This window comes from Typopeltis vanoorti, chromosome 10 (assembly GCF_054136105.1).
Source record: "Typopeltis vanoorti isolate ZY-2024b chromosome 10, IOZ_Tvanoo_1.0, whole genome shotgun sequence".
NCBI lineage: Eukaryota > Metazoa > Arthropoda > Arachnida > Uropygi > Thelyphonidae > Typopeltis > Typopeltis vanoorti.
The window spans coordinates 124,911,098-124,932,423 of NC_143558.1; the positions used below are offsets into that span (position 1 = coordinate 124,911,098).

Below are 21,326 nucleotides of genomic sequence, written 5' to 3' on the forward strand. Positions count from 1 at the left end.
TGAAAATTACAGAGGAATTTCCATACTTCAAATTTAAGGTAAGGTCTTGTGCATGCTAACTTCAGAACAAGCTGGATTCATGCCAAATAGTGGTTTTCTGGGTCAGATTTTCACTTTTATTTGAAACCCGTATTTAAGTATTGCAGATCTAAAGAAGGCATGCAACAGTTTGATAAAATAAAAAGGACATTATACTGAACAATATGTTGTGTATAGTTAAGCTAGCAGTTAGAATTGAAGAAGGTACAAGAAGATTGTATACCATCTTCTTATACCAAATATGATTGCATGTAGTGAAGAAAGTGGCAGCATGATATCAAAAGTGGAATATTAAACTTAGCTCTTTATTTATGCAGATAATGTTACTGTAAAGTGTTTAATTATTAAATCCTGTCACTGATTGCACCAATTGTAAAAGTAAGCTGCAAGTGGTGTTGAACTTGTATAGCCGAAATCTGTGCACGCAAATATGATCCTAGGTATATGCATATTGCTATGATAATTCTCTTATATTCTTTAAGATGCATTCTTAAACTTCCACAATAAGTAAATTGAGTGTTCTCACACACACACACACACACACACACACACACACACACATATATATATATATATATATAAACAGTTTAATATTACTAAGGTACATCAAAATAAATGTACATTATTCTGAATTTTAACAACACTGACTCATCTTAAAACCTAAAAAAGAAAATAATTAAATCACATTTTATATGGACCCAAAATATGCTAACTAAAAAGGACTTCTGTGTTTCTGAATTGCATCTGAATTTCTCTAATAAAATTTGATAGAAACAGTTCCTTTATCTCTTCAGAAACAGTTCTTTATCCTGAAAACTACTTTTCTCCTTCAAAAGTCTGGAAAATGACTGTAGATTTCCTATTTACAGTAAGATATCAGAATTCAGACTTGGTTAATAAAATCCTCAATTTCAAATGCTCCTGTGTTCTTCCATAAATTTCCCTCCAGGAAAGTCACATAAAATGTTCTTTCTGTTTTCAAGATGCACAACTTTCATCTTCTTGTATGAAAGATTTCCAAAAAAAAAATAATCAGCCTTTTAAAATTCAATTTGTCATATCTGATTTCCAGAAACAGTTACATTGTTACTGTTTTGATGGAACAGTTGATATCTGGTAAACATTTATCCTTCTGTATGAGAAGCTTCATTTATTAAATTCCAAAGTTCCTTTAATTGATTCTACAACTGTTATTCTAGTTAGTAATGCAACAACTAATAACTTTTAAAAAATATTTCTTTATTTATGAAAAACTCTTACTAATGAAACTTTAATCTGACTTGTTCAAAAAAATTCTTCCATGGCCCATATTCCATATCTGTATCTGTCTCTCTCTCACAGCCTTGTCCTTACCTGTTTGCTAGTTACCATATTATTTTCTCTTGTGCTTGCTCCAGTGGGCATTACATTTTCAATTTCTGCTTTAGTCACAAAGTGAGACAAGCTGCTACCATTGTTATCTTCATGGTACTTCAGGATTTTATTAAAAAAATTCACAATTTCAGTGAACTAATAAGTCTTTTTAACTAATGTATTTTAAAGATACACAAACATTAAATTGTAACCCTTATTTTGGATACACTCACTTATAAGTGAATTTTCTACTACATTTATGTTATTAAAAATCAATGCTACACATCAACACAATACATTAACAATGCACTACAACAGAAATAGGTCATTGGAAACAGAATATTTAAGTTTACATTTGGTATTAAATAAAAATACTGTAAAACATATGTAAATATAGTATATACATATACTGATGGTCTACATTATACTCCTAAACAAATCTGTTGTAAATCTTCAGGAATCTTTAACTAAATCAAATAGATGCTGTAAAAAAGATGGTATGAAATTCAACAATAAAAACATAACTGTGAAAATAGATGATGGAAAACATCATCTGCATTCTCAATGGAGAATCAGTAAAACATTTCAGTTATTTAATGAACACATTTATTGAAGATGGTAAATTAAATGTGGAAATAGACTGTAGAATAAACAAAGCTGGTATTGCAGGATGTCAGTTGAATAAATTTATATGAAGTAAAAGAGAAATTAGCAGATACATTAAACTAGCAGTATACCAAAAATTTGAGTGTTCTGAGAAAAATTAAGGAAATAAACAGATAGATTAATGGCAGCATCACATTAAAAATAAAGATTCAGATGGGAACTTGACATTGTTGCCATTCAAAATGTGTGAGCAGAGGTAACATAATGTGGTAAGTTCATTCCACAGAATGGAAGAGGAAAGGTTAGCAAAACTGTTTCGAAGAAAAAATGGCAGGAAAAATACTCATCGGAAGACTAAGATCAAGGTGGATTGACTGGTTTAGAAGTGCCTTAGAAGACTGAAATATAAAATCTGACGGCATTAGAGCCCTAACAAATAGCAGATTAATTTCAAGGAAAATTGTTAAGAGGAAGTTAATAATAATGTCGGTTGAGTCATGTAGTAGTATCTTGTGTTTACACCTTGAGGATAAATATTAGGAATTTGATGATGATGTCATATATATATATACAGTGAGGCTAGCTAATGGGTTAGTGATAGCTCAAGGTATAGCCTCTCCTAACCAAATGTCAACAACTCCACCTCCTAGATTCTAACAGACGGGGCTCTGACGTCTGAGTATTGACAGAATAACCATAACGTCAGGAATTGAAGAAATATGGTTCAAATAAGCCAGTCCAGAGGCTTAAAGGTAGCAGCCCTACCACTGGACTTACTACACTTTGGCCAGCAACCAATTTGTAGGATATCTTGCTTTGCTTTCAAGTTTCATAAAGGAAGAAAATTTGGACAGCCTAAATCGGATTCTCAATTCGGCCCGACTAAGGATAAGAATTGGAAAAAAGAAAACATTTCAAAATGTCAACTTGAAATGTGCAGGGAATTGGACACAAGGATAGTCAGTTGGATCAAATACTATCACAAAAAAAGATAAAAATTGCAGCTATTTCTCTGGTGTTCCTAGGGAAGAAAGAGCCTGCTGTGGAATAATTCTTATGCTCCATAATTCTTTAAAAGACAATATATCTATCTATCCCAATGGCTTTAACAGGCCTTTAAGGCCCACAACCTTCCAAGCATGCTTGGATTTCGTAACCGAAATACGAGGATAGAATGGTCATTCCTATGCCTCAAGGTATTCTTGGCTGTATCCCTGTGTGTTCAAGGGGCCGGTTTGACTGCTTGCGGGATGAAAAACACCAGTTAAACTGGCGGAAAAAACCCTACTGCCCGCGCCCAAGACCGGCTAACTTAGCTATCCCTGAGGAAGATCTTTCAGCTCCTCACGTCTCCGACGGGAATCGAACCTAGGACACTCCTTCCCCAGGCATATGGTTGCGAAGCGCAAAGCCACTAGGCTAACCGCGCGGACAAAAGACAATATAGAAAACTATATATCACAATGAAAGAATATTTTACTGGCTCAAATATGGTTAAATAAAAAACACCTAAAAATAATAGCAGTTTATGCTCCTATTGAAGGAAGTGAGGAAGAAAATAATGAATTCTACAATATGCTATAAGATCTCCAGAACAAGGTAGATAAAAATGATTACATATCCATTCTTGGAGACCTTAATGCCAGAATTGGAGACATCCCTATTTCTGATTGTGTAGGAAACTACAGAGACATAAATGCAATAGCAACAGAAAAAAATTAATTAATTTTTCAGTATTTAATAGTTTAAAAATCACAAATTCATTCTTTAAGCATAAAGACTGCCATTAATATACTTGGTCAGCACGTGGTTTACAGACAGTTATAGATTATGTAATACTTAATAAAGAACTTGCAAAATTCATTCTAGATACAAGAGTATACTGAGGTTGTGAATTAGAAATGGATCACTTTCTTCTTGTTTCAAACCTAAACTTCCCACCTCAATGGGTAATGAGAAAAGCCCATTCATCTGAACAGGAAACCTTTTTAAGATTAGCCTTTTAAATGATCTTAGCATTAAATGGCTCTATAAAAAAATAATTAATGAAAAAATAGAAAATATGAACTTAGGCAAAGCTGTCGAGGAAGAATGGAATAACATCAAAACACTTATAACAAACTCTGCAATGAATCACTGGGAAGAAGCTGAAATGGCAGAGAAGAAAGGGAATTAGAAGATGGGATGATCAGATCGCCCAAATTATTGAAGACAAAAGGAACTATTTTAAAAAACTTAGCAACAAAATCTCAAGATGACTATTTAGAATACAAGAGAAAAAGAGCAATCGCTAAACAAGCTGTAAGAAAAAAACACAGTCCTGGGACAACTTTGTCTCTGAACTTGAAACAGATATTACACGCCCACAGTCCAAAACTTTTAAAATATTAAATAATGTAAATAGAGATCTAAGAGAAAATGACAGTCTTTCACCCATTGATCAGGATACCTGGCTAAGTTGTTATAAAAACCTTTGGACTCATAATAAAGATTTTGAAACAATAAACTTCTATAATGAGACACTCTTGGATCTTATATCAATAGATGAGTTAGAAACTACTCTAAAAAGTTATAAAACTATAAAACACTGGGTGATGATGGGTTAAATACTGAACTAATCAAATATGCATGCTCAAACCTCAAAATTAATTTCCTTAAACTAATAAATAAAATATGGAATGGTAAACCACCACCAAAAGACTGGCAAAAGGCAATAGTTATTCCTATACACAAGAAGGGCGATATTAATAGCTGTAAAAATTATAAAGGAATTAGTCTCCTAAACTCTGGATATAAAATGTATAGTAAAATTCTGAAAAATGGACTGTCCAAATTCTATGAAGATAAGATAGGAGAAGAGCAGAATGGATTCAGGAGAGACTGCTTATAAAACTCGATTTAGCTTGGAAATGCCAAAGCGCTTTACATCGATTTTTACAGAGGTCAAGTCTCGTGAGATTGTTACAAAAATAATCTTGTATGTCTCTATATATTTTATGCTAAATATTAATGTAAATAACTCTATGGGAATTGACTGTACTTACTGCTTTAACAAAAATTTCTAGAATGTGAAAACAAAGGCAATGCTTTGCCACTGGAACTTTGTATAATAGCTATGTATAAAGGCACTAGAAAGTTGTTTACGATTTAAGTGTATGAGAAAGTTGTTTGCGAGCTCTGCATATAAACACCTTCTGTCAATGTCAAAGAGATCGGCAAGGTTCAGACAAGTTTCCACTGCCCGACAAGATAAAATTAAAGGAGTGCATGGAGGAGAAGAAAGAACAGGTCGATCTTAATACAAGAAGGGGTCGTGCCGAATTCTTCGGGAGTTACTGCCCTTTGTGCAAGGTCCCGGAGAACGTGAAATAAAAAGGGACTGAGCCGAACATCGCGAGGTGCAGTTATCAGAGTCGGCAGTTAGAGGCAGAGTCATCGGCAGTAGGATCCAGAGGACCGGACGTTACAGCGAGCTCACTCCAGAGGAAAAGAATGTAAATACCTGAGACAGTGTCAGTCGGATGTCCTTTTGCCGCGAGAGGTCAACCGAAGCCAAAAGCCGCAGAGCGATCTTCAAGCTGTATGCTGAAACCTCTTGCCTGAGATTTTCGAGTACCGGAAAATTGCAGTCCAAAGCCCACCAATATCCCGACGAAACGCTCCCTGAAGTAAGACTCTTGAGACGGAAGCTTAAGGCCTGAGATGAAAGGAAAAGCATAGGGACTTTAGTGCAAGACCTTTGGATGAGTGTGTGACACAAAGCCTCTGTAAGTTTGTTCCATCTTTTGTTGTACATTACTTTTGTAACCTAGGAGATGCGTTATAGATGAACTGATAAAAATTAACTAAATTGTAATAAGAAGTGTCCATAAGGGAGTCATTTGGCATGCTAATAATTGTCATAAGATTTGTGAAATAACTTACCATAGTTAGCTAACTTCTTTGAGTAAATTAGAGTTTCAATAATTTGATTTAATAAGCAGAGAAGTAATTGAATAATTATATTGAATAGTTAATTTAGTATTGAAAGGGGAATTTTGTTTCTGTACACTAAACGTCTAACTGATAGGTAGACGTTTAGTACATTAATTAAACAAAATACAATAACAAAGTACATTAATTAAACCTATCGTTTAATTAATGTACTTTGTTATTAATGTAAATAAATGTGTTTTAATTATATGTCAATAGAGTGCCGCCTGATATTTTATTTTACAATGCACTGTTTCTAAATAAACTTGGATCTGTGAGCGGGAAACAACTAAGGTATTAAAAGCGTAGTTTAAGTATTTCAGAACCACGACTGTTTATGTAAACTTTATTGAAGGAATTTATGCTAGTAAGGGAGAGAGAGATCTACCGGACGTATTACTGAGTCTTATGCCATATAGAAATACTGGTGGTGCAGTCTTAACAAATAAATTTTCCAGTGTTCATAGGCATATGACTAGTAAATACAAAAGGTGGATAAACATAGTATGCAATAGAATAAGTAAGAAAGGTTACAAAAGCAAAAGCACACAGCTAATTAGAATAAAGAATTAACACCCATTCATTACAATAACGCATTAGACGTAATTCGTTAGATGCTCTTGTGCAGATGGATACTTTACCTTAAAAATTTTATTGGAAAAGTATAAAGAAATGCCATGTGGAAACCCATATTGCTTTTATTGATTATTCTAAGGCATTTGACAGATTTAACCGCAATAAACATTTTGAGATCTTAATAAATGATAGAGTTCCTCACATCTAATTAATGCAATCCATGAATATATATATATATACAGACAACACAATTGCAGTAAAGTTAATGGAAAATTCTGACTGGGAACCTATAAATGGGGAACTAAGGCAAGGCTGTAGCCTATCATCCATTCTCTTCACAATCTATATGAATTCTGTAATAAGACATTGGAGACTCACAGTACATGGTTATATCCCAATCAACAAATGCAGTAATATAGACACAATACTGTTTGTAAATGATCAGGCTATACTTTGCAACCTCTGAAACTGATCTGCAATACTCTATCCATCATCTTAATCTGATAGTAAAAAATTTTAAATGGAAATTTCAAAAGAGAAGACAAAGGTACGAGGGTGGTATGAAAAGTTCTCGGCCTAACAATAAAAAAATGAATTTATAATTTCAAAATTATTTTTATTTTTCAACATAATTTCCCTTAAGACTAATACATTTATTCCAGTGATGCTCCAGCACCATTATCCTGTCCCTGTAGTGGTTCTCAGTAAGATCTGCGAAATACCTCTCTACAGCTGCAATCACCTCTTGATTCGAAGAAAAATGCTTACCAGTGAGGAAGAGTTTTAGTTTGGGGGAAGAGATAGAAGTCAGAGGGAGCCAAATCCGGAGAATAGGGTGGATGTTCTAACAATTCATAGTGCAGATCCCTTAATTTTCCTGTTGCCAAAACACCTTTGTGGGCAGGTGCATTGTCCTGATGAAAGATGATTTTTTTCTTCTGCAAACCAGGTCTTTTCTCATGAATTTTTTCATCTAGTCTGGTTAAAAGATTGGAATAATATTCCCCAGTTATTGTTTTACCCTTTTCAAGATAATTAATAAACAAAATGCCTTTAGCATTCCAAAACACCGATGCCATGACCTTTCCATCAACAGGAAAGGTCATGGCATCGGTGTTTTGTCCACTGTTTTGACTGCTGTTTGGATTCTGGTGTGTAATGGTGAATCCAAGTCTTATTCATAATAATAAATCGACGCACAAAATCAGTTTTATTCTTATTAAGATGCTCGAAGCACTGTTCAGAGATTTTCGAGTGCATTTTTGATCTGCGACACCCATCCTGTGCAAAGCTTTTTTATTTGCAATTCTTCATGCAAAATATATCCTACATGTTTTTTTTAAAATGCCTTTAGTCTCAGCAATTTCATGCACTTTGACTCGCCAGTCATGCAATACCATATCATGCATTTGATCAGTGATTTTTGGTGGTGTTACACTTTTTGGACATTCTTCACATGGATCATCTTCAAGGCTGATACGGCCACGCTTAAATTCAGCAGCCCATTTCTTAATTGTTGAAAATGAAGGAGAAGAGTGCCCAGAAACTTTTGTGAACTTCGAATGAATTTCTTTTGCTGTTCAATCTTCTTTTACAAAGAATTTTATAACCGCACAATACTCAATTTTATCAATTTCAAGAGATACAGACTGCACTTTTGCTTCAGACAGCTGTATAAAACAAACTACTTGATAGAATGACTTGCAGTTTCACATGGATGCTTATGACAGATGTACCAACTTAGAAAAAAAAAATCTTGTCGATAGTGTTACCGCCTATGGTTGAAGCCAAGATTTAAGTTGAAGCCAATAAGAAGTAAAATCTCTTTAGACAATACAATTATTGAACAAGTCAGCTCATTCAAATACCTTGGGTATCACCTAACCTACAGAAAAGAAAAAGACAGAAATGAAAATTACAAATTTCATTAGACTTTAAATATTATAAATCAAGTTTTTAAACCCTCGAAGGTACAAAAACATACTCAGATTAGATCTTATAAAACATTAGCAAGTCCAGTGCTGACTTATGGAAGTGAGGCATGGATGATCAGAAAAGGAGTTGAGAGAAGAATAACTGCAGCAGAAATGAGATTTATGAGGAGAACTGCAGGATACACCTTGTTAGATCATAAAAGAAATAAAGAAATCATGGAAGAAATGAATGAACAGTACACTGGAAGAATGGACAATAGTAGAATCACCAAACTAATCCTTGAATACAAACCTGTGGGGAAGAGATCAGTTGGAAGGCAATATAAAAGATGGAATGAGACCGTAACAGGCTCCTAGGCCTAATACAAGATAGGAAAGATGATGACATATACAGTGATGATAATATTGCTATAAGCTTATAAATGAAAGTTTATCATTTTAAGATTTAATTTTTTTTTATATCATTCTCACACACCAGAGGCCACTAGGTCTATAGTAAGTAAATTATATATAGCCTCTGTTTACTGGAAAATTATTTCAGTGCACATGTTACATTGATTCTAATTAATTATATTAAATATCATGTTTTACATAGAGAACTTTTGTACTATTCAGTTTATTACAAATAACTGAGAAATCATGGGAGTATGACAGCGATCTGTACTTCAGTTTTGTAGATCTGGAATAAGTATATTACAAGGTGCCCAGAGAAAGCTTTTCAGAGCATTACAATTATTTGGTGTGAATGGAACATTACACAGCGCAATACATAGTATATATTTAAGTTGTCAGTTAGCAATTAGAATTGAAGGAAATACAGGAAAATGGTTTAATGTAAAATCAGGGATAAGAAAGGATGCACATTATATCCACTCTTATTTATCATCTATATGGATTATGAAAGAAAGTGGCATCAAGCCTGATATTAGAATTGGAGATGTCAAACTTAGCTCTTTGCTTTTGCAGATGATGTTATACTCCTTAACACATCTAGTGCAAGTCTCCAGGATTCACTAACTAAATTGAATAACTGCTCTAAAAAATTTAGCATGAAAATCAGCAATAAAAAGACCAAAACTATGAAAATAGACAGAAACACTGAACACATCGACTGCATTCTGAATGGAGAGCCTATAGAACAAGTAAAATATTTCAGCTATTTAATCACAGTTTTTAGTGAAGATGGCAAGATGGTTGAATAAGTTTATCTGGAATAAGAGAGAAATTACCCAAAACACTAAACTAGCAATATACAAGACCGTGTTCAAACAGTTTTAAGTTATGGATCAAAGAGTTTGGTGTTAGAAATAAAGTATTGATCAAAGATTAGAGACCACAGATATGAGAGTTGTTAGAAAAATTAGGAGCTTGAACAGTTGGCATCAGTGGCAGAATCATATTATAAATGAAGACATTAGGGAGGAACTTGACATTGCTTTCATTCAAGAATGTGTGATCAGGGCTAATCTAAGATGGTATGGTCACTAAAATAGAATTGGAGAGGAAAGATTAGCAAAATAGGTGTTTGATGCCAAGATAGCAGGAAAAAGACGTAGAGGAAGACCAAGGTTGGTGGCTTGATTTACTCAGAAATGCTTTAGAAGAACGAAATGTTAGATATGATGGTATTTCAATGCTGACAAGTAATAGACTAATTTGGAGGAGAATTATTGATAGGATGTTAATAATAATGTAAAGTTAATCATGCACTGCTGTTATAATAGCTGAACACCCCTTGAGGGTGCATATCAGGAAATTGATGATGAACTTTTTTACTCAAATGCAGCATCTTTAATTAAAGAATGTTCATTTGTAGTCATTCTTGTACTGGTAAGTTCTCTTTCTAGTTACATTAACAATAAAGATATGAACTTCAGCAATTACTTGGTTTTCAATAATTATTTGGCTCGCTTAGAAATGTATTTGCCTACTTGTTTAGAAAGTACTTGGCTGACTGTTTATTTCACTATCAATCATGCATTTCATCATATTGGATTTTGAAGTTTTTTTGTGACTAGTTTTGGTATTTGGTTTTATGCTTGGTATTATAAACGTACAAGTTTATAAAAAGAAAGCAACTTTTGAAAGTTAGTATGCATATTGTAATATAGTTATTACAATATATATTACAATAATATAGTTAAAATATGAATTTTTGAAGAGTATTGGAGTTTATTGAAGAATATGAAATATATTTAGTGACAATGGCAAATTGGGATTGGTTACATATGTGAAATTCAGTATTAACAGAAGGTAAAACAGTTATTGTATTGAGATGTGTTAATTCAGTTATATCCAGAAAAAATGAGTAGCCCAATATTATAAATATTATGGTTTGAATTTTTAATTATAATTATATTTTTAATTTTTGATATATATATTTTTTATTTTATAATAATTTTATATTTTAATTTTAATTATATTTTATTTAATATAAAATATAATTTTACTTTGAAAAACTGCTAAATGAAACAAGCAGTGATGACAGCACAATGATAAAAAAACACTGACCAGGCATGCAGTCAGGAATACATATCCATATTTGAAGTAGAAAAAGCCATCAAAGGCTTAAAATGTGGAAAGGCAGCAGGAGTAGATGATATTCGACCAGAAATGCTGAAGTATGGTGCTATAAGAGTCTTACAGTGGCTGCACTGCATAGTTCAGAAAGCCTGGACAGAGGGACGAATTCCCAATGATAGGAGTAGAGCTCTCATAGTACCCATATATAAAAAAGGGAAATAAAACTGAATGTGAGAATTACAGAGGTATTTCCCTACTGAGTGTTCCTGGCAAGATCTATGCAAGTATACTTGAGAAACGGTTGAGAAGAATTGTGGAAGAAAAGCTTGGTGAAGAACAATCTGGATTCAGGCCAAATAGAGGCTGTCAGGATCAGATCTTCACTTTACGACAAATAGTCGAGAAAGCATGGGAATATAACAAAGATCTGTATTTAAGTTTTGTCGATTTGGAAAAAGCATATGACAAGGTGCCAAGAGAGAAGTTATTCAATACGCTGCAGTTATATGGTGTCAATGGGGCATTATATCAAGCAATACTTAGTCTTTATTTGAGTTGTAAGTCAGCAGTTAGAATTCAAGGAAGTACAGGAAGATGGTTTAATGTTAAATCTGGTGTGAGACAAGGATGTACATTATCCCATCTGTTATTCATTATCTATATGGATCACATTATGAAGGAAAATGGTATTAAACATGATATCAAAATTGGAGATGTTAATGTCAGCTCTTTGCTTTATGCGGATGATGCTATACTTCTAAATAAATCTGCTACAAGTCTGCAAGATTCTCTGACTAAATTGAATAGCTGTTGTAATAGATAAGGTATGGAGGTCAGCAATAAAAAGACAAAGAAAATAGGCAGAATCATTGAAAATGTCAACTGTGTTGTGAATGGAGAACCTGTAGAACAAGTGAAACATTTCAGCTACTTAGGCATGGTTTTTAGTGAAGATGGTAAATTAAATATAGAAATAGACAACAGAATCAACAAAGCTGGTATTGTGGGAAGTCGATTGAATAAATTCATATGGAATAAGAGAGAAATTAGTCAGAACACTAAATTAGCTGTATACAAGCCAGTGTTCAAACCAGTTTTAACTTATGGATCTGAGAGCTGGGTCAGAAGTAAAGCACTTGACCAAAGACTAGAGACCACAGATATGAGAGTCCTGAGAAAGATTATAGGCGTGAGCAGATGGCATCAATGGCAATATCATATTAAAAACGAGGATATTAGGAAAGAACTTGACATTGTCAGCATCCAGGAATGCGTTAGCAGAGCTAATCTCAGGTGGTATGGTCACTTAAACAGAATGGGCGAGGAAAGATTAGCAAAGCAAGTTCTCTGCCAGGTTGGCAGCAAAACGACCCAGAGGAAGACCAAGATATAGGTGGATTGATACGGTACAAAGTGCCTTAGACTATAGAAATATAAAATCTGATAATGTTGGAGTCTTGACAAGTAACAGACTGATTTGGAGGAAAATTGTAGATAGGAAGTTAGTAATGATGTAATTTTTTTCATGTAGTACTGTCATATCCTGTACACCCCATGAGGGTACATGGCAGGAATTTGATGATGATGATGATAAAATATAATTAATATTGAAATATGAATACTGTAATATTGAAGAAAAAAATTGTTTCGTTTTAATGATATCACAATGCAATGAGAAATTTAGTGGAACTGAAATGGAAATTTAGTAGAACCAAGCTGTTGTGAAATATATATATATTGTATTATTAGAATGATATATATATATTTTTTTTTTCATCAGTGGGAACTATACTGGTTTCCAGTCACAAAATAACCCTGGGGGAAAAGCTAAAAAAAAAAACACATATGAAATTCAGTTACAGTATGTAAAAAGTGATGGTGACTGATTATTGTACACAAATGAGTGACACTGCAACAGTATATGCAAATGAGCTACAGAATAAAAGTGGGAATTTTGGAGTGGTTTTCCATTTTCTGTCTGAAGTGAGAACAAGACATTTTGTGATAGCAAAATTCTTGGCTATGGTTGCTCATTTAACTGAAGAATTCAGCTGATGAGCCCATTGTAAGACTAGAGGCCATCCAAAGTCAGCGGAGGTAGCCAGATGGTTGCATGTAAGTTGTTCTGTGGTTCACAGGCTGTGGAACCAATTCCATCAGTCACAAACAATATCCCAGAGATACAGTGAAGGAAAGCCACTGGCTACAACCAGATTGGGTGACCGAAATTCCTGATTATCTGCTTGTCGTAACAGAAGTACTACCCTGAATGACCTGATGCTGTGTCAGCTACAGGAACATTGGTATCTACTTCTACTGCGTGGAGAAGGCTTCATGAAGGTTGTTAGTATGCTAGGTGACTGTTAACTTACATGACCCTGTTCCTATGCCACAAGAGAGAATGTTTGAAATTTATCAGGCTTTATGTTAACTGTATCCAAGACCAATAGAAGTTGGCATTGTTTACAGGTTCTAATTTGCTCTACAAAGGCGATATTTGGTGTGCTCTGATCTTAGACCCATGATAATACTGAGGTTAAATTATTGTTATTATTGTTGTTGCATGGGCAACTACTCCATGGAATCCATAGACTCATCAAGGGAGGGCCTAAACATTATACCAAGCACTAATCAACATTTGCACAATATCGGTCATACTGCACTTTGAACTCATTCACTGACATGGCTTCCACAACACTTTGGTGACCTCAAGCTCCCTAGTTCTTCCACCAGATCTGTATTGAAAAAATTTCCTCTGTATCAATTCTATAAAAATCTTTTAGCAATTTGTATGTCTCTCTATTATGTCACCCCCCCCACCTCTATCACTTACCACCCAAATTCTGTAACCCACAAATTTTTAACCTATTCTTGTTCTAGATCCTGTTTACCTCTTCCTCATCCCCATGAATTTCTGGTGACCAATCATTGAAACAGTAGTTCGTATAGGGTCTTATAAAGAGATATAATAACCTCTCATCTCTGTGTGTAATAGAGTTCTTCAATATCCAATTGAGGTGTTTTTCAATAACTTCTTCCGCCCTCTCATTGCAAATCTGGTTTGCTGCTGCGAGAGTTGAAGATAGTGTAAGTGGTGAATTTTGGTGCCGAAAGGTAAATTCTTTTTGGAAGTTTTTAGTGCCAATTAAGTCATTCAATTTACATCATTATATTTATGAGTATTTGTTAGTTCGTTTAATTTTCTGATTTCATATTTGCTTTCCTGTGCACTGTATTGTGCAGCATAGTGTTGAAGATCAAAACAATGGCAAGCGATTTTAACGTGCATGATTATGTTCACTGCAGCATGTGTAAAATGTATGGCCTTTGTAGAATGACAAATTTTTGGAATGAGAATGAAACTGGAGGATGTGTTTGTCAAAAGTGTTTTGTGAATGCATGTGAGAAGTGTGAAGAGAGTAAGAATATTGAAAGACAAAATGCGTGATAATGCATTTGGCTTAGTTAGTGTTGCAAGCGGTATGAGTGAATCTACGAATGGCGTGATGGAAAATTATTATTATTATTACTACATAACACCCCCGGGGAGTCCAAAGACTCATCGAGGGAGGCACCTGCTCTACAACTCTCTGTCTCTACTAACCACAACTACCTTCATCTACACCAGTGCCATCTACCGTGACCACTACTACCACTATTTTCACAGACAATCGCCAACATCCATGCCCATGGCAGGATTCAAACCTGCAGCCTTTTGGCTGGAGAGTGGATACGCTAATCACTCAGCCAACCAGGCCGGCTAAAAAATAAAAAGAATGAAGGTAATGGAAAAGATACTACACTTACGTGAAGTTCTTCACAGAAAAAACGAGATTGGGTGGTTGGAGAAATGCCTGGAAGATTGTATGACACAGAAGTGAAAGAAAGGGGAGAGAGTAGAGCATGAAAGAGCAAAAGCGTGAAAATAAGGATTGGAATTTATATGACGATTCATTAATATGAGGAGTCCTCGAGGAGAGTGATGAAATTTTCTTTTCCTGGAGCTAAGATAAAGGACGTCAGTTATGCTGTAAAGATGTGCAGAGAGTTAAGATGAAAGAGATGTTTATTTTGGCTGGTACAAATTATTTAGCAGATGCCAAGTGTGGTATGCAAGAAGACATAAAAGAGTTGCTAGTGCATGCAAGAAAGTAGAGCAAGAAAATAAAAGTTGTGAGTCTGTTGCCATGGTGGCAACACAAAGTTTAAGAGGGCTGGATCTGATCATTGCATCAGAATACTAACCAATCTGGATAGATTTATGAGAGAGAGGCAAGTTGAGACAGTGCTATGATTGTGCAGGAGGAATGGTATGGAGTTGTGGACTTGTAGAGTAAGTTTAATGGAAGGAAGGATGTATATAAAGTGGATGGCTTGCGTATAATTGGATTTGGTGTTAGGAGTCTTGAGAAAGTGTTGTTCAATGAAAGTTTGGAAGTATGAAATCAGGGAAACTAGATCAGGGAAAGTAGGTGCACATGGTTCCAGGCAACCTAGAGGGTAGTAAGCGGGAGAGTGATCACATAATGCAAAATGTAGCACCCCAGGTTAACTCTAGTGGGCTAAGTAATAAAATAACACAAGGTGTAAGGGAGGGTGTGGGATGAAGGGGACATTGCAGTTTATGTATACTAATGCCAGAAGTATTCAAAATAAGGTTGAGGAGTTTTTGGCATTGGTTAGCACAACTTGGACAAAAGTTACAAGCTTTAGTGAGATGTGGTTGAGAGAGGATGATACGATCATGGTAATAGAATACAAGGGATACAGTGTCTTTAGAGAGGACAAAAGAAACAGGATGGAAGGGGGGGGTGAGTTGCTAATGATAGAGAGGCATTGAAGCCAAAAAGAAAGAAGTACATTACAGGGACAGATCAGAGGGCAGTTCATTTGAAGCTGTCTGGTGTAATTAGAGACCAGCATGGCTGCTATAATTCATTGGATATATAGGAGATTGCAGATGTCAAGCACTCACAAATTAGCATGAGTATAGGTCAATTAATCATTATGGGGAATTTCAACTATTGAAGAGCCTTCATAGCTCAGTCAGTATAGACAAACCCTTTGGTTGGAAAGACCTGGGTTCGATTCCCATCCATGACGTAAGGAACCTTTATCTGGTCTCTTTTGACTAAAGGTGAGTTAATGATTTTACGGAGATGGAGGGGTTTCATCCCTCAGAACAAACAAACCGGCCCCGTGAACACACTTCTACAGACATAAAATCCCCCCCCCCCCCCAAACATCAGGCTCTGTGACAAGTCGGTTCGGATCACACGTGTAAAGTTGCATCATGTAAACGACCAACCCCAAATAGATGGGATAAGGCACATTAAGAAGAAGAATTTCAACTATGAAGATGTAGATTGGGAGGAGGAATGGTCACAGGAAATGAAATTTATACAGTTGCTGAGAGATGATTACCTGAGATGATATGTAATGGAGGCAAGACAAGGTTTAAGAGGGCTGGATCTGATCATTGCATCAGAACACTAACCAATCTGGCTATGCTGCCAACCACTTGGAGAAAGTGATCATTTAGTCTTGACCCAGATATTGCTAGACATGCAGAATTTTCTATTAAGAAGGGATATGTGTGGAATTGCAAAGTAGATGATTATGACAAGTTCAGGAGTAAGCTTTCCCCAGTGTCATGGCATAAGAATTTGGAGAGGAGAGATGTTGGTGGTGTATGAGAAGTAGTTATGGGGTGTTTGAAGAAAGCAACATCTGAATGTATACTTAGTCAGAAGGACAAATCCAGGTTGTACTATCTAGTGGTGACATTGCAATACCAAATGTGACATTGACTGATAGGAGAATAGCAGTTGAAGAAATGCAAATGCTTAAAATATTGCAGTACCTCAATATGAACACAGCCATGTAATTAGATGGCTTATTGGCCAGTATATTACAAGAATGTGCAAGGGAATTATCAGCCCCTCTGACCAAGCTGTTTAATTTAAGCCTTGGTACCAGGAAGGTGCCATTGGAGTGGAAAGGATGAAATTCACTGCATAAATGAGGTTCCAAGACAGAAATAGCAAATTATAGTCTAATTAGCATATCAGGAGTGGTGGTTAAGGTATTGGAGAAATTGGTGAAAGACAGTATTCAGGACTAGATGGATAGGAATAGATGAAGCCCTTTGGTTGGAAAGACCTGGGTTCAATTCTTCATCCATGACGTGAGGAACCTTTATTTGGTCTCTTTCAACTAAAGGTGAGTTTCAACTATAAGGGGTAACATGGTTTTTTGATGGGGTCTTGCCTTGATAATTTGCTTCCTTTTTATAATCAAGTGACAATGTAGCTGGATAAGGGATATGGCTATCCAGTGATATTGCTAGACTTTTCAAAAGCATTTGACAAGATTCCACACAGAACTCTAGATATGAAAAATTCCAGCACATTACAGAGATGTTAGTAGGGTATTTAAGATTCAGTAATTGAAGGAACAAATCCATTAAGGTAAAGTCACTATATTTAGAGATAACATGCAGGATTAAAGGTCAACATGGGTGTACTTGATCAACAGTCATGCTTGGCTTAACCATTCACTCCTTTTTTGATTGGTATCAAGAGGCCCATGGAATTTAAGTAAACATATTCTTGCCTGTTACCTTATTACTTTGAATTGTTGTGACTGAGCACAATGAATCCATGAATTTTTGTCATTACATATTGCCATGTCTTTGTCCTTTTACCATAGCAAATTTCATCATAGGAAAAAAAAATTCTGATGTTCCTTTATTCATCTTAGCTGCATGTTTTTGTTGGATGTTATCCTGAATAGTTTGTTGCTGCACCCTGTTCTGGATAGTGTCCAGTACAGGGTGCCTTCAGATACATTTTCTGATAGTTCTTGTTTGTAATGTACAGCCATCAGTTGTAGCTTGTCTGTTTGATTTTAAAATTCGGCTGATTCTTCATCTGGTTCCAGCACAAACACAGTGTTGAATCGATATTTTGTGTTTTTCACCATTCTTGGTATACTACGTAAAGCCTACTACAAGATCACTCTAGCAAGAGTGATTTCTGAAATACTTTTATTGGTCTATCTGCCTCCCATTGTTATCTCCTATGTGAAGTCACTCAAGGCACAACTTTTGCCCATTATCATGCACTTCAACACAGATGTAGTCTTCTGAAGATTCTATCACTAGTATCCCAGTTCCAGTCATTTGCTCTGATAGATTGTTCCATTTAACATGGGAGTACCTCAATGTTATGGCCATCTTAGCATTTAGTATCTCTAATATTTTAGTCATTTATTATGGAGGATTCCTTTAATACACTGGTATCCAAAACCTAAGTACAAACACTGTTTCTAAAGCTTACATATGCAAATTCAGATGAATCAGCTTGTGGCAATTTGTATAACTGACGGTTTTGAGTAGAAAGCAGGTATATATTCACATTTTCAAATCATCTCAACAGGATAAAGGGCAAAAGGCTGTGCTAAACAAATTTTGTTTGAAGGAAGACTCTTTTTGTGAAAGAATAAAATTGCAAACTTGGATGTCTTGTAATGTCTCAATGACATCATCTAGGTAATTTCATGCAGAAAAAATTATCGGAAATCCTGAAGAAGGTTACAGAATTACTGATATTGCCAAAGAGTTTGGAATCTCACACATCATTGTATCCAGACTCTGGGTAGTGTTTGAAGCCAATGGAATGTGTTCCAGACATTTGCTAAGAGGGTTGCTCTCACTCTACCATGGAACATAAAGACAGATTATAAGAGCAAAACATAATCAATGCAGCATGGCAGATCAGCTTGCAAGTCGGCTCCATTCAAGCACATGTACTTGGATATCTCAACAAACTGTAGCAAGACTCCTGCGACAAGTAGACCTATATTCCCAAGACCTGTAGTCTGCTTCCCTTTATCTTCATCTCATCATAGAGCATGTTTTCAGTGGTGTTGTATCCTTAAAAGTGAAGACACCAATGGGCTAATGTACTCTTTACAGATTAGAGTCATTCAATCTTTCCTCTATTGTTGTCTGATTCTAGACAACAGAGCCTCCGTAGCTCAATCGGTATAGATGAAGCCCTGCGGTCAGAAAAACCTGTCAGTTTCCATCCATGACGTGACGAACCTTTATCTGTTTGTAATGTACATGTATATACTTAATCCCTCATACAAAGGTGGAGGTTTTTTCACCTGGAAACTAGTTTTTTTTTTGTCCCTCAGAACCTGCAAACTGGCACCTTGAACACACACACATGGATCTACAGTTATAAAATATACTTAGTCCCTCATAAATCCTCTTAACCCTTTCTGACTTGAATTTTTTTTTACAAGTGAAAAAAATTTTTCTTTCTATTTATTTTGTCTTTAGGTCTAAAAAAGCAAGGATATCAAGTATTTTTTCTGAAAAATACATTTTCATTTTTCAGAAAATGAAAATGTATTTTTTTTTCAATGATTCATGGAAATTTCATTTTCAATGAATCATTGAAAATGAAATGATTCATTTTCAGTGAATCATTTCAGAATTGGAATCATTCGCCACGTAATATGGGCTATGAAGGCCAAGAAAGTTAGTGATTCCAATTGGAATCACTAGGGCAGAAAGGGTTAAACCCCTTACCAAAAAAAAAAAAAAAAAATTCTAGACAACACTTGATCTGACGTGAAAGTGGTACTACTTACTGCCATGAGAATGTTTTTGGAAGGGATAGATACGGTGGTGCTGGGGTCATGGTGTGGGGAGGCATTATCCTTAATGGAAACACTGATCTACAAGAGCTGGAAAAAGGGTGAATGATATTGCAATGAAGTTCTTCAACATCATGTTCAATTGTTCCATGGTGCTGTAGGCAAAGAATTAATTTTTATGAATTCTTTGCCACACCACATCATACATGAGCAGTGGAGATTGAGGATAGTAATTGAATTGAGTGGCCAGCTCTCTTCCCAGATCTCATCTCAAAAAGATCACATTTGGGACACAATAGGAAGATGCATTGCTGCTCGAAATTCCCCTCCAGAAAACAAACTCCTGAATCAGTTGATGCTAAGTATGGTACGATGTTGTAAGAGCTGCATCACAGTTCAGGATGGACATATTCCACAATGAAATGTATCTTCACATAGTTTTCTGTAAGCACTGTATATTAATTCCTTAACTATTTGTAACTTTTGCCAAAAACATATTACAATTTAATTAGTATGAAATTTATGTTAACATTTGACTGTAGTCATGAAAATTTTTTCATATCAGGTAAAAATTTAATTTGTCCTTAGCTTTTAGATGCCAATGTATATTGGTCACTGAATATATTATGTTACTTATATTATGATTATTAACTTATAACTGTTGATTAATACTTGCAGGCTTACAATCAGAAACTTGTTTAATTCCCCTTGAAGATGAAGGAAAGAAAAAGATAGAAAAAAACTTGAAATATAATTTTACAACAGAATGCTTCTTTGCTACACATTCTGCTCTTGCCCTTGGTTTCCGTGTGGTTCATGAGAGGCTTATAAAGTTAAGTCAAGAATTGGGTCATTTGCAGAGAGTTTATGAAGATTCCAGAGCCCAAAATGGAGAATTTTCAGAAATGGTGCAACAAATCAAAGACAATATGGAAAAAGGTAAAAATATTTTATACAAAAAGCATAGTATTGGTATTTATATTATGCTCATAATTTGTACCATTTGTGAAGTGTTTTATGTGGATCGATGCACAAAACGGTATAAACCTGTTTTACGGTTAGTACATGAATGTGCTAAGGACTAGATTAGTGACTTTCAAATTGTCACTGACTTGTGTATGCTCTTCCTTATAAGGAATCTAGGCTCACTAAATACTACAGGAGAATCAAACAACTCAAACAATTTGTACACATGCAGTTTCTCTTCAGTAAGAGCAGCTGTTTTTGTTGAGTTATTTAACTTCAAGGTCTGTCATCTTTTGAGGTTAGTGAATGCATATGAGTGAATTCCAATAATAGGCAATTTTTGTTTATTTTGTTTTTTTCATTAATATTTGAATATTAATTAAAAGTTATTAAATGTAATTTGGATGAGTTTTTTGATTAAAAGGAAAAAGGGAAATGATGAGTCATTGGAAGAAAGCAACAATAACAAAAGTGGGATCAAACTAATTGAAATCATACAGATTGTACAGTCCCTTAGTACAGTCCATAAGTATTAATGGTTACTTAGGATTTATTTAGAGTAGACCTGAAAACTGTCATATTTCCAATCCATGAAGGAAACTTAGCAAAAAAGTGTATGGTTCCCAGTATACTAAAAAATATTTAAATACTAAGTATGATCATTCATGTTTGTCTGGATGCGAGGAA

The 21,326-nt window shown here is 35.0% G+C and overlaps 1 protein-coding gene across 6 annotated transcripts in view; it reads left to right on the top strand.

Moving 5' to 3' along the window:
- The window catches only part of Ube4A (Ubiquitination factor E4A), a 346,330-nt gene that overhangs the window by 186,829 nt on the left and 138,175 nt on the right, over positions 1–21,326 (top strand). For all 6 annotated transcript variants that reach the window (XM_090399157.1, XM_090399156.1, XM_090399154.1 and 3 more), the window contains one exon: positions 20,352–20,612. In XM_090399157.1, coding sequence (XP_090255283.1) covers positions 20,352–20,612 — 261 coding nt within the window. The remainder of the gene's footprint in view (positions 1–20,351; positions 20,613–21,326) is intronic.